This window comes from Peromyscus leucopus, chromosome 4 (genome assembly GCF_004664715.2).
Source record: "Peromyscus leucopus breed LL Stock chromosome 4, UCI_PerLeu_2.1, whole genome shotgun sequence".
NCBI classification, from domain to species: domain Eukaryota; kingdom Metazoa; phylum Chordata; class Mammalia; order Rodentia; family Cricetidae; genus Peromyscus; species Peromyscus leucopus.
Window position 1 is genome coordinate 146,621,209 of NC_051066.1, and position 12,962 is coordinate 146,634,170.

The 12,962-nt window shown below is 49.5% G+C and overlaps 2 protein-coding genes and 1 non-coding gene across 3 annotated transcripts in view; all 3 read left to right on the plus strand.

Annotated features, from left to right (window-relative positions):
- The window catches only part of Prpf6 (pre-mRNA processing factor 6), an 87,819-nt gene extending 83,561 nt beyond the window's left edge, over positions 1-4,258 (plus strand). Inside the window, exons 19-21 of the mRNA XM_028885213.1 lie at positions 711-825; positions 3,410-3,536; positions 4,001-4,258. Coding sequence (XP_028741046.1) covers positions 711-825; positions 3,410-3,536; positions 4,001-4,153 — 395 coding nt within the window. The 3' untranslated portion in view covers positions 4,154-4,258. The remainder of the gene's footprint in view (positions 1-710; positions 826-3,409; positions 3,537-4,000) is intronic.
- A 78-nt stretch (positions 4,259-4,336) lies between these two features.
- On the plus strand, positions 4,337-8,426 carry C4H20orf204 (chromosome 4 C20orf204 homolog). Its single transcript, XM_028885217.2, has 4 exons — positions 4,337-5,955; positions 7,408-7,683; positions 7,775-7,927; positions 8,108-8,426. Exons 1-4 carry the CDS (start codon positions 5,953-5,955, stop codon positions 8,231-8,233), a joined length of 558 nt encoding a protein of 185 aa, XP_028741050.1. The 5' UTR covers positions 4,337-5,952; the 3' UTR covers positions 8,234-8,426.
- A 2,653-nt stretch (positions 8,427-11,079) lies between these two features.
- LOC114704233 lies at positions 11,080-11,184 on the plus strand. Its single transcript, XR_003736243.1, has one exon. It is a non-coding gene; the product is annotated as a U6 spliceosomal RNA (small nuclear RNA).
- The last annotated feature ends 1,778 nt before the right edge of the window (positions 11,185-12,962 follow it).

A 12,962-nucleotide genomic window follows, 5' to 3' on the forward strand; every position in this document is an offset into this window, starting at 1 on the left:
AGATTACAAGCCTATGTTATCATGCCTGGCTAAGGTTTTTTGTTGTGGTGCTAGTAGTGGTAGTTTTTTTGTTTTGTTTTTTTCCTAGACTTTGTAGCTTAGGTTGGCTTTTAAATCATGATCATTCTGCCTCAGCTCTTGGCTTCTCAAATTCTGGGATTACAGGCATGTGTTATATGCCTGTTTATTGTCCTTGTGTTTGTTTATTTTTTGAGGCAGGAATTCTCTGTGTAACCCTACTATCCTGGAGGCTATTGTCTTTTTTTTTTTTTTTTTTTTTGGTTTTTCAAGACAGAATTTCTCTGTGTAGTTTTGGTGCCTGGCCTGGATCTTGTTCTGTAGACCAGGCTGGCCTTGAACTCATAGAGATACGCCTGGCTCTGCCTCCTGAGCACTGGGATTAAAGGCATGCACCACCACCACTGCCCAGCTGCTATTGTCTATTTTTAACAGCAGTATGTGATAGCGCTTTCAGACTACCATTGCCCGTTGCCTGCTTGCTGACTTGGTAAGAATGAAAACTTGCAGCTATCATCCAGAACACTGTCCAGTCTGTTCTGGCAAGGCTGCTGTAATTCAGGAGGTTACTTTGTAGGTAGATACTTAAGGCCTTTGTGGTTGCCTTCAGTACACTCTTTTGGGGCAGCCTGAGGGAGAGGGTGCATTTCTGAAGCCAGAAGTGAGGGTAGATTTTTGCCTCTGAATTTCAGGTATCCTGTGGTCTGAAGCTGTCTTCCTTGAGGCAAGGCCCCAGAGAAAGACCAAGAGTGTGGATGCCCTGAAGAAATGTGAACATGATCCCCATGTGCTTTTAGCTGTGGCTAAGTGAGTAGTAGTTCTTTTGTGGTTGCTTATCCTTGGTGTCCTGGTGTCATTTTGCCAGTATCTTTGCCTGGCTATGCTGACTTTGTCTGCAGGATGAGAGGCTTGGGTCTCAGCTGCCAGAACTCCTGCTTTAGTCTTCTGGGCAGCATTCTGTTGGTAGAGGCCTTGAGGTACCGTCTAGACATCTGTCTGGTTACCCCCCTTTTCTCAGGCCTCCTGGGTTTTTTGGCTTTTTCTTAGCCCCAGGCTTCTAATGGGGCTGGTCTCTTTGTTTCAGTACCAAATGGGTCCTGGCATACATGCTGGACAGATTTGTTGATATTGATCCACCCAGAATTTAAGTATTAAGCAAAGCCCCTTTGAAGGAACTTTAAGTTTTTACTTTGATTGTGTTAGCAAAACTCAGTTAGACCCTTTCAGCTGGTCCTGGGAGTAACCCTGACTGTAATCCATTGTCTTGGAGTGCAGAAGTGATTAGCCATGGGTCATCTACAATGCCATCAAGTGATCTCCTGTCACCTCCCAGCACAGGATTGTGCCACTGGTGGTGGTGGTGGAGGCAGAGCCTTAGAACCAGTTTGTAGTGTGAATCTTAGAGAGTCTTATTAATAAAATCAAACCCAGGGCCAGTTATTGGGGTGAAATGCTGGATGGTCAGAGAGACAGAACAAGCCACAGCTAACCCTACCTGGACATCTTCTCAGCTGGTCTTGTTTCCTCAGACTGGAAGCCTCTATGTCCTCATATCCGAATAGCTCTCAGCTGAACTGTGCTGCTAGAAGCCTGAAAGCTTAACCAGTCAAAATGCTTAACTAGGCCAAATGCTTCTAGTTTCTGCTTTCTACCACCACTCCCTGGGATTAAAGGCTTGCCTTCTGGGATTAAAGGTGTGATGAGTCACCATGCCTGTCTGTATCCTTGAACACATGGATTTCTGCCTCTGGAATGCTAGGATTAAAGGCATATGCTGCACTGCCTATCCTTTATGTTTAATATTGTGGCTGCTCTGTCTCTGACCCCAGATAAGTTTATTAGCATGCACAGTATTTGGGGGAATACAGTACCACACCAGTTTGGTTCTGTTTGAGTGGCATTGAGTGCTCAGGGTCTGGTGCAGCTGCTTTCACATTGCTACCTGGGCACCTGTGGCCCTAGAGATGAGGGAGGCATTAGGCCCAGTCTTCCTATCCTGGGCTTCCTTTTCCCAGAGTAAATTCTATATGCCCTCAGACAGAGCAGCCATAAACCTCACAAAAGGCTTTGTTAAAGTAAATAAGTCACTCCTTGCTGTTCTGAAGCCGATGATCCATGTGCCCACTATCTTGAGTTTATGCTCTTTAAATCACAGTTTATCTAACACCAAGCAATTAAGAGCACTACATGGCTTAAAAAACAATCAAGTTATCAGCATGAAATTACTCCATTTGGTACCTGAGAGTGATCCAAACAGCTGCCTGCAGTGGAAAGGTTAGCTGTGCACCAGCTGCCTCACTAAGGGAGGGAGGGTGAATACAGCCCAAGTCCTGGGCCTGCCAAAGTGTTCCCCACAGCATGCGATACCATCTTTCCCATTGTTCATCCTGCTATCCTATACTAACTACCAGTTGGGGAGAGTGCCCATGGAGACCCTAAGTTGGTTCCTGTCCTTCATTTCCTTTCCTTCCTTTCTTAATTTTGAAATTCTTGAGATAGGGTTTTCTTTTTAGTCCTGGTTGTCGTAGAAACCCCCCCCCCTTCTGTAGACCAGGCTGGCCTCGAATTCAGGATCTGCCTGCCTCTGCCTTCCAAGTGCTGAGATTAAAGGCATGTGCTACCACACCCCTCTTCTAAGTTGGTTTCTAACAGTCCAGTTTCTTGGCTTCCTTCATGGCTCCTCTTCAGCCTGCTTTTCATGTGTGAGCATCAGGTACAACAGTCATATGTGCTGTGGTCTGAGCAACTCCAGTGGGCTCAGGTCCCCAGAGCTGACCTGTGGAAACCCATCTTTGTGTTTGCTTCTGTTGCTACAAGGGGCTAGACAAAGCAGGATAGTCCAGGGTTGGTGTGTTATTGAGGAGCAGTCTGAAATTTCTGGTTTTTATAATCAGCTTTAATGTTTATCAGAGTTAGTTTCATACTGTATTTGACCGGGGTGGGGTGGGGGATAGTTTTAAGAAGTTAAGATCTTAGCCAGGAGGTGGTAGCACATGCCTTTAATCCCAACACTTGGGAGGCAGAGGCAGGTGGATCTCAGTGAGTTCTAGGCCAGCCTGCTCTACAAAGTGAGTTCCAGGACAGCCAGGACTGTTACGCAGAGAAAACCTGTCTTGAAAAACCGGGGGAAAAAAAAGAAGAAGAAGAAGTTGTTAAAATCTTGCTGTGTATGTGTAAATGTTATAAAAAGCAGTGGGGGGGGGAAGGTCAGTGAAGGATCTGGAACGACCTCCAGGTATCCCTGCACCATGGCTCAGACCTGTAACACATGCCTAGGCTTGCTGGTCTCACCAGGAGCAAGATAGAGCTGATGACCCCCACAGAACAGTGACTCCCAAGCCCAGCAGGCACTATCTTATGCCCCTTGCTCTAAGTACTTGTCCCCTAACAGGCTGTTCTGGAGTGAACGAAAGATCACCAAGGCACGGGAGTGGTTCCATCGCACTGTGAAGATTGACTCAGATCTGGGAGATGCCTGGGCCTTTTTCTACAAATTTGAACTTCAGCATGGCACTGAGGTGAGGCTACACTAGAATATCAGTGAGCAGTAATATCCTGCCTGTTCCCTAGCCACTTCTGAGACAATAGAAAGCTCCATCCAGCCCATGGGGAAGGGGAATAGGAAGTGGCCAGGACCAGCAGCCCATTCCCAGTTGAGGTTTGTTGGAGCCATGCTCATAAGGCAAGGGTGTCCAGGGTGTCCCGGTGTCCCGGGGTCCTCATTGGAAGTAGTAGCCAGACCATGTTGAATCCAGGAAGTTCCTAGTTCAGAGATGGTGCACCTGGCAACTTGTGGGAACCAGAGGTAGGGAGTCCGACACAGGTCAACACACAAATGCACTCACTGACTTGGATGCTGTGTTCCCAAGAGGAGAGAGCGGATGGCTTGAAATCTGCTGGGGCCAGATCTGCAAGGGGACAGGCAAGGTTCAGGGTGTACCTAACAAGAAACCCTACCTACAGTACCCTTTGCTCTCCCCAGGAGCAACAGGAAGAGGTGAGGAAGCGCTGTGAGAATGCAGAGCCCCGGCATGGAGAGCTGTGGTGTGCTGTGTCCAAGGATATCACCAACTGGCAGAGAAAGATTGGGGAAATACTAGTGCTGGTAGCTGCCCGTATTAAAAACACCTTCTGATAGCTGCGGAGGAGGACAGGGCACTTTGGGGACATGAACACATGGACAATGAACACAAAGCCTACACTGTGTATTTTTCATTCATTAAAGATTTTTATAGAGTTATGTTGGGGTTAGGGTGTCTTTTCTCTCTCTCTCTCTCTCTCTCTCTCTCTCTCTCTCTCTCTCTCTCTCTCTCTCTCTCTCCTCTGTTTTGTCTTTGGCTCCTATTCTCTTGAGTGGTGGTCATGGCCAGTCTGGTTTGGATGTAGCCTCCTGCAAGTGCTTGTATGCTCCAGAAGAAACATAGTTGGGGTACCAAGGGCTTACGAAGATTTTATGAAGAAGGTCTTGGGAGTACAGGCTATATATATAGAATGGAGGCTCTGTCATAGGTCTTTGATACAAGAGGCTGAAGGTCACATGGGAACCAAGCTGTAAAAGATTGAAAGGCTTATAGAAGCCCCCATTGTTCTGTAGGCATCTGAGGTTAAAAAAAAAAAAAAAGAAAAGAAAAAGCTCAGCACGTATCTTTGCTTGCCTTGAAAGGTATGAACTCACTTTTCCTGTGACTCTAGGAACCTTAATAGTCAAGAGGACAGGAGGAAGACTTGCTGATTGGTTGATACTTGACATATCACTTAGGTGCTGACTTGGAGAAGTACTTCCTGCTCCTGTCCTGAGGAATATCTAGAACTCCTTGCATATTTCCATAGAAAAATCCGTGGGGTTCCCTATGATGAGGGACCATACCCAGTGGTTCCATTACAGATGGAAAGGGAAAGGACTTGACTACAGCACCAGGCTGTTGGCAGTTTCTGCTCCTTTTGATTGTTCCCATCTCTCAAACTGAGTGCAGTGGACCAGTTACAGAAGAGTATACCTGGATAAGGTTTCCTGTAGGGCTGTGGAATAGTCTAGTGAGCCTGTAATATCCTAGTTATTTTTCCTCTCTGTGGGAATGGAGGAGTTTTTTGTTGTTGCTGCTGTGCTGAGGTGGTCAGCAACTCCTTATGTATCACATTATTTATTGGGTGAACATATGCCACAGTATACTTGTGGAGGTCAGAGGACAACTTACAGAAGTCTTTTCTTCTAATATGTTGGCCCCTGGGACCAAACTCAGGTTGTCAAGACTTGGCAGCAAGTACCTTAACCTGCTGGGCCATCTCACCAACCCACACCATTATTGCTTTTCTTCAGCTGGAAGTTGAGCTTTGCTTAGCAGGAGATTAATTTGTGCTAAAGCAAAACATCAACCCTGGGACTGGGCCTCCTGGATGACCCAAGGTCTGGAGGGATGAAGTGGGGCCAGCAGTAGAAGTCTGGGAAGTCCCAAGTTCCAGACCTGCTGAGACAGGTCTGTCTGGATATGGATTGGGGACTGGTGGCTGGCCCACCTATCAGGAGAGACTATGCTCTCTGCCCATTGAGGCAGAGCGGGGGTCTCCATGGGGCTGGAGACTCAATCCAAGACCCAGAGCAGCCCTGGATCTGCTGCAACAGGCAGCTGCTGTGCTCCAGGGTCAAGTTAATTGAAGTGACTGGAGGAGAGGGTGGGGAGGGGTTAGGGGCAGGGCTGACTTACTGGACTTTCCTTCCCTCCCGTGTGGCTCCCTCCCTTCGTAGCTGGAGGAGCCAACTTCAAACGCCTCTCCACCTGCCCCCCAGCTCTCACCAGGGAGGCCCCATCAGCCGGTAGAGGACCTGGTGTGACTGCCAATTGACTACTTCATTGGCAATCCAAAGACCCAGAGGACCCAGGATCATGTGTTTGGCCTGCTAGAGGGAATAAGGGAAGGCCAGACCTTGAGAGGCCTATGGTAAGCAGTTGGAGCCTGGGGGAGGGGGCTGGTCTGGGCCAAGATTCTGTGCATGGCCACAACCCAGGGGAGACACTTTCCCTATGCCTCATAGAAACCCCAGATGTTTATGATGGTACCCAGTAAAGTGACCATTGTTGGTGCTGGACTTCCCAGTACCCTTTCCTCTCATGCTGGGTTAAGCCTGAGTTGTAGGGACTCCCTGGCAGCCAACCTGTTCCATATTGGTGCTGGATGTCCTTCTAGCAGTCTCATTGGCTGTATTGGCTCTTGTTCTTAATGTGGTTTGATGGGTTAGTCTTGGCACCCTTTCCAAATGTTGTTCCAAATGACTTTCAAGACTTTTCAGGAGTGCTACTACATTTGTTCTTCAGTTGTTGGTGCTGGTATCCCAGGAAGGAGCCCCTACCCCACCCACTTCTATGTGGGAGTTTGTGGTATGCTCAGTTCAGCTCTCCTGCCAGGGCTGGGAAGCTGAGTCCTGTCATTTCGCTGGGTTCACAAGATTAATTTTTGAGCCTAAGTAAGCTGGGGACCTAGAGGCAGGTTTGGGAACTGCTCCATTTGGAGGAGCTGGGGTCTGAGGACCTTAGCTGTCTCCCTAACGTGTGAGCTTTCCCCCAGCACCAGTCCTTTCCACTTGGGGTGGGAGGAAGCTTGTTGGCAGGCTTTGCTTGAGGCTTTGCTTCTGCTGTCTCTAGGCCTTCCCTCCAGCCTTCCCCTTCCATTGGGGGTCTTGGAGCTCTGAGCCAATGTTTCTGCCATGGTTGTTGTTTTTTTTTTTTTTTTTTTTTTTTTGTGGGGGTAGGGGTTGGTTCCTATGGCTGGTTGTAGCAGAACTATTGAGGAAGAGATTCGAGTTCCCATACTGCATGAGAGCATAGTGGTTCTACCCCCAGATCCCATCTTGCTCACCCAAAGAGCATGAGATGTATGTGTGAGAGAGAATATCCAATGTCAGGGGATGGGGGTGGGCTATGACTAGTAGGTATGGGTTTGAGCATGGTCAGGGGTGAGGCTGTACTGAGGCTGTACTCACTTCTTGCTGTACCCCCTCCCTATCCACTCCCTGCACAAGGCCAGTGAGCCCTTGCACATCCATTGTACGCTAGGTACTAACTTTTCTGCCTTTCCAATGTAGACCATAGTGCCACCCCTTGCCTATGGTACCTGTTCTCTGTCTCCTTCCTAGTCCTTCAGAGGCTCAGTGAAAGTACTTCCCCATGCCCCACTATATACCCCACAAATGTTCACAGAAACATGTTACTGTTTGGTATTTAAGTCTCTTTTCCCTTCTCTAGGACTGCCAGGGCTTATCATAAGCCATACCCAGAGTCTGATGAGATTTTCGATCCTACCATCTCACAGCTGAGGGGCACCCTTTGTGGTGACTCCACTCCTTGTGCTGCTGGGAGGCTTGGGTTCTCAACCCCAACCTGATGTCCTCTCCAGGTGCCCCTCAAGCCCACTTTCTACGTTTTACCACTGCTGCTGGCATTTCTGGTGTCTGCTCTGGGCTGGGCTAGGCCCCGGTCCTGCAGTGTCCAGGAGGTCCTCCACCACTACCAAGCTGTCATCTTCCAGGACTTGCAGGCCGCCATGCAGTGGGCTGGGCTGGGAGCCCAGCATACAGAGCCTGGGTCCCGACACCACCACTTCGTTCAGAAAAACCTGACTGGAGCTGGTGGAGGTCAGGGACAACCAGGGGCCTCCTGTGATGCCCAGAAGGTATGGGGAGGCACCCCCACCTAGACCTATCTGTTCCGTCCTCAGGCCCCGGCCCCACCCCTGTCCTGGCTTTCCTCCCTTTCCATCTCAGGAGCATAGCATCCTACTGTCTATCGAGTCCCTGGGTCAGACCCTTCTTGGGAGCATGGCCGGAGTTCCCCACAATGCGTTAGAGAAAGCGGCATGGACAGTGGCGGTGCGCACCAAGGCCGTGATGCGCAGACACTGCCGGACATCCACCAGGGTATGTGTCCTCAGTCACCCTCCCCAAGGACTGCAGCACCAGTGGCCTGAGGCTTTGGGCTCAAGTAGGGCCAGTTGGCCTGGCAGCCACCTGCTTCCCACAGGGCTAATCATGAGCTGTGAGATAAGGGCAAGGGTGAGGATCTGTATGCACTCACTCACAGCTGGTCCCCACTGGCAGATCCTGCAGCCCAAGAAGCGTCCAGTGCAGCAGCGGAGGCGGCTCCTGCTGCGTGCCTTATATGCTGTCGCCACCTGCTGGGAGAAGCTCTTTGCACTGAGTGCCATGACCACCAGAGAATTTTAGCACTGCCCCTGTTCTTACTCCTACCTCTCACAGAAGACTGGAAGCAAACTTTGGTTCATGTTTTGACAGTGCCCCCTCTCTCAGCTCAGACTACATGCACTCAAAGGCCCAGAATGTGGAGAAGAGATCACCTTCCTTCATGACACCCAATAAGGCCCCAATAAATGGAGCTAGTGATATGGCCTGATTCTTCTACCTTTGCCTGACTGGTTATGGGCCCTGGACCACCCAGGGATCTGCTTCTTAGGGACCTCACACCTGAGCAACGGCAATAGTTGTAGTTCCCAGCCTCATACAGCAGGGGGCGTGGGTGGGACATTGGACCTGTCCTCAAGTAGTGTCCAAGGCAGAGAAGCCCCCTACCCCCACCCCACAACCTGGTTAGGGATTTTAAAACGTCATGCATCCGTCCTGCCCAACTCTGGACCGGAGGAGAGGGTGGAAATGGAGAGGAGGGGAAGGCTGAGCTTGGTGGATTCAGAGCAAAACAACCGGATAAAGGAAACAGGACTCAGAGGAAGCCAACCTTGCTGCCCTGGCCACAAACTAGACCAGGCCATTTCCTGCTGCCCCTGGGGGATGGGCAGGGCAGGGTGGGGGACAACTCCACAGACTGCCCCAGACTTGTCTGTTGAACTAACTAGACTGGCCCCAGTACCTACATAAGCCTAGGTGTCTGCTCTTCAATGATTCTAGCCCTGAACAGAAAAGAAGCAATGTCCCCAGGCTCCTTGCCTCATAATAGAATGTGGAGTCCAAGAGTCTCAAGAATACCTTGCTCTGCGTCTGTCAGACAGGCAAACAAGAGATGAAAAAGGCAGTGGTAGGTACAAGAACAAGAAATAGCCCTGAAGTTCTTCGTGCCTCCATTCCTTGGTGCACATGCGGTCTGCCCAATGGGACTTCTCACAGTTGAGGAAGCTGAGACATGGAGAGGATATAGGACCTTAATTACACAGTCAAGTACTAGAAGAGCTGGGATCAGATTTGGACCCAGAGTATGATGTGTAGAAGAAATGGAACTTTCTGGATATCAGTATGCATTTAAATAATCTATGATTCAGATTTCTAATGGTCTCACAAGCCACCTTGGAGCACAAACAGAACATTTTGGTTCTCCATGGGGTAGGAGGCAGTATGGAAAAGTACAAGGTGGGGGTGTGCCAGAGAGGGCCTAAGTACACAGACCTTCAGCAAAGCCAGGCCTAAAATGATTCTCATTCTCTCTCTCTCTCTCTCTCTCTCTCTCTCTCTCTCTCTCTCTCTCTCTGTATGTATGTATGTATGTATGTATGTATGTATGTATGTATGTATGTATGTGTGACAGCTAGTGTGAGAGGATGAGGGGAAGCCTGGATCATTGCAAGATCCTGGGCCTAGGGCCTGGATGGGTAGTCATCTTGTTCCAGGAAATACCGATGGAGGAGAGAGGTGGATGGCTATGGACCTGGACTGATGACTTATATTGGTGAGCTCTATTGGGCATGCTAGGGTATAGCCAATGTCCCAGTGCAGAGAAAAAGGTCCAGTTTTGTTGAAATATAAGCCATAGGGCAGCAGTACTTGACTAAAGAATGATCAAGTGAGATCTGGAGAAAGTAACAGTGGGCACTGAGCTGAAAGAGGACAGTATGGACAGCCCACCTTGGAGATACCCATGGACCCATTTTTGCAAAGCAATCTGTACTTATACTTGTCCCAACTTTAGATCCTACTGGGAAATCACTTGAGACCCAGTGAGCATCCCACAAATACTGCCCATTTTGCTGTCCTCTCCTACTGTTTAGAGCAATCAGGCTGGGGAGGTAGGCAACAGGGTGTCCTGATTCTCAATTTCTTCTCTTCAGCTGAGGAAAGACCAAACAAACCACAGCCTCCTGGGACTGGAAGTGAAGTAGAAGCCTCAAGAGTTTCAGGGAATATATGTTGATGCCTAAGTCCTGTATCAGATTATACTTTTAAAGATCACCTGAATTCTGCACCCATGGCTCTCTGCAGGAGCCCTGGGAACTCAGCCTGTGGTTATCAACCCACTAGAATGACTGTCCTCTTGCAGGTACAGAGCCCTCAGGATCAGAGCGGAAGGATTCTAGGTCCTTTACACTTAGCCCAGGGACCTAAATGGAGGTCCCCAGGGCTTCTTTGTAGTTGAGGACAGGGCATATCCTCCTCATGCACACCTAACATAACTCAGCACAGATACTGTCCCACAGTTGCTGGCTGCTGAGCAGCTAAAACAGACCTTGGAGATGCTGAGGCTGAGACATGGAGCAGGAGACTACTGGTATTGTCCTATCCCACCCAAGCCTTTTCAGGGCTTGACTTTGCAGGGAGGTGGGGCTCTGGCACAGAAGAAAGGACTGTGAGGATCACAGATGGGAAACACCCCCAGCCCCAAGGCACTGGCCAGGCCTGTGCAATTTCCTGCAGCCCAGGAAACAGGCCTCCATATGTAATCCTGGAAGACAGACTGGCAGGCTTTGAAGGGAGACTGACTGGGTACCACGGCCTCCCACGACTAGGAGCCTTTGAAAGAACATCTGGAACTTGGGCAACAGCTATGGATGACAAGCTAGTCCTTTAGTTTGCAAATCCCAAAGTTAATCTTGACTTTGCTACTTATGTGTTAACCCTGTTCCACCTCCCATGATGCAGCAGAGAGTGAGGGCTGTAGCCTCTTCTGTGTTAGGACAGCACGTCCCTATCCTGCCACCTACCACACTAGCCTAGGAGTGTGGGAGAGCTGAATAAAGGGAGCAATAGGAATAGGCATGTTTTTTTTGTGCCCTGTGAGCACAGAGCCACAGCTAAGCATGCAGAGCTCTGAACTCAGCTACATTCCTGAAGTTGGGCTCACTTCAGCACATGCTAAAATTGGAATGATACGGAGAAGATTAGCATGACCACCGTGCAAGGATGGCACACAGATTCATGAAGCACTCCATATTTTCTCTAGTTAGCAGCTCTATATCACACACAAACCTTGAATGGGAAACAATGAGTAGGCCCAGGCTTGGTTCAAGTCCATCTTTCTTAGGCCAATCCATTGGTGGATATCACACCAGCACTGTGAAATCCTGTAGTAGATGTAAAGGGAGGTTCAGTTAAACTAAACTAAAAATTAAATAAAAACAAACAACTGGGTTCCTAAGAAGGCTTGGGCAGCACTATGGACACAGGTGTGGAGGAGAAGGAAATATCTGCTCCCAGACCTGCAGAGTACCTGGCCTTGTGGGCTTGTGGGCACTAGGCCCTTGCAAGACCTGCAGGTGTGCAAGAAGGCTGCTTGCTTCAGCTGTGGCTAACTGGAAATAAACAAGGCCCTCTACTCCAGGAAGCACATATTCCTGAGAAGCGGGTGGGGGTAGGGAGAAGAGTGAGGCAGGTGTTGAGGCCTATTGTCCCTGCCAGAGGCCTTCAGGACCCTAGGGGTGGGGGAAAAGGGACAGTCCCCATCCTGCCCCCTCCTCAGGAAGATTTAGCTTTGTAAACAGAAAACACACGCACAAGCACACACAGCATACCCTGCTCCACTAGAATCTGGAATAACCAGCAAAGAGGTAACACCTGCTATGGGAAGTGAGTCCTTGTTTGAGTGGAAATGAGAAGGTCAAGCCCTTGGCAGCAATGCAGTGCCTGTTGTGGGGGAAGCGAGACATCCTGGGGTACTAGCTCATGGGTCCCTTGCTGTGTTGGTATTTCTGCTGCTGTCTGTGGAGGAGACAGCAGGCTGATGTACCCTGGGAAGCACTAGCTAGGCCTTTTTGCATACCAGTCCAGTTGTGACAGTTTGTGGCTCAAGAGAGAGGCAGCCAGGGCTCACCAGGTGAGCAGGCTCTGTCCTTGGACTGCCCCTGGCGCCCCCTACCCGGCACAAGGCCAGGGGTCAGGGCTGCAGAGCAAGATAAGCCCAGCTTCCTGCACTTACTCCCAGAGCTGTGACTCCCAACACTTCCTGTTTTTTGGAGGGCAGACAGGGGTGTGGGAGATTGAGCAAGGTGGTGGGGGCTGGGGGCTGGAGTCATGAGACAGAGGGTGGGGTTACAGGGAAGGGGGCTATAGGAGAGGGGATGAAGTCATGGAGGGCAGGGCATGGATACAGGGTGAGGTAGAAGAGTGGGAGCAGATTCTTAGGAGATTGGGTAAAGTTATAGAGGCCAGGGTTATGGGTGGCATGTCCCTAGAGGCAACAGTGGGAGCCTGAGTTGGGCACAAAGTGGAGCTGTGGGTAGCCAAACCAAAAGAAGGAGTGAAGCCATGATTGGGGTTCTGGGAAACCTGTGAGATCTTGGGGAAAGATCCCTGGGAACAGGAGCCAAGGGACCAGAAGAGCACTGGTTAAGAGCACTTACTGCTCTTCCAAATGGACCTAGTATGCACTTAGGCCCTGCCTTTCCCAGACCCTCAGAGACAACTACCCTCTATGAACACTCTTCTCTCCTTGGTTAATTCCCTTCCAATCCTGGAGCAGAAGTTTTGTAGGTTTGGTAGTAGTTGACATAACCCTGCATAATCTTAGTTTGGAGCTAGGCATGGTGGTACATGCTCTTAATACCATCATTTGGGAAACAGACACTGGCAGATCTTTGTGAGTTTGATGTCAACTTGGTCTATACAGGATGTTCCAAAAGAGCTAAGGTGACAGGGAGACACTATCTTAAAACAAACAAACAAATTTAAAAAGAGAAAAGAAAAAAAAAAAATCAGGAGCAGCTGCTCTAGCACATGG

What these genes read in the sequence shown, in the direction of transcription:
- C4H20orf204 (XM_028885217.2), top strand. An exon ending in CCTCCTGTGATGCCCAGAAG is followed by an intron (nt 7,684 to 7,774) that starts GTATGGGGAGGC and finishes TTTCCATCTCAG; the next exon opens with GAGCATAGCATCCTACTGTC. An exon ending in ACTGCCGGACATCCACCAGG is followed by an intron (nt 7,928 to 8,107) that starts GTATGTGTCCTC and finishes CCCCACTGGCAG; the next exon opens with ATCCTGCAGCCCAAGAAGCG.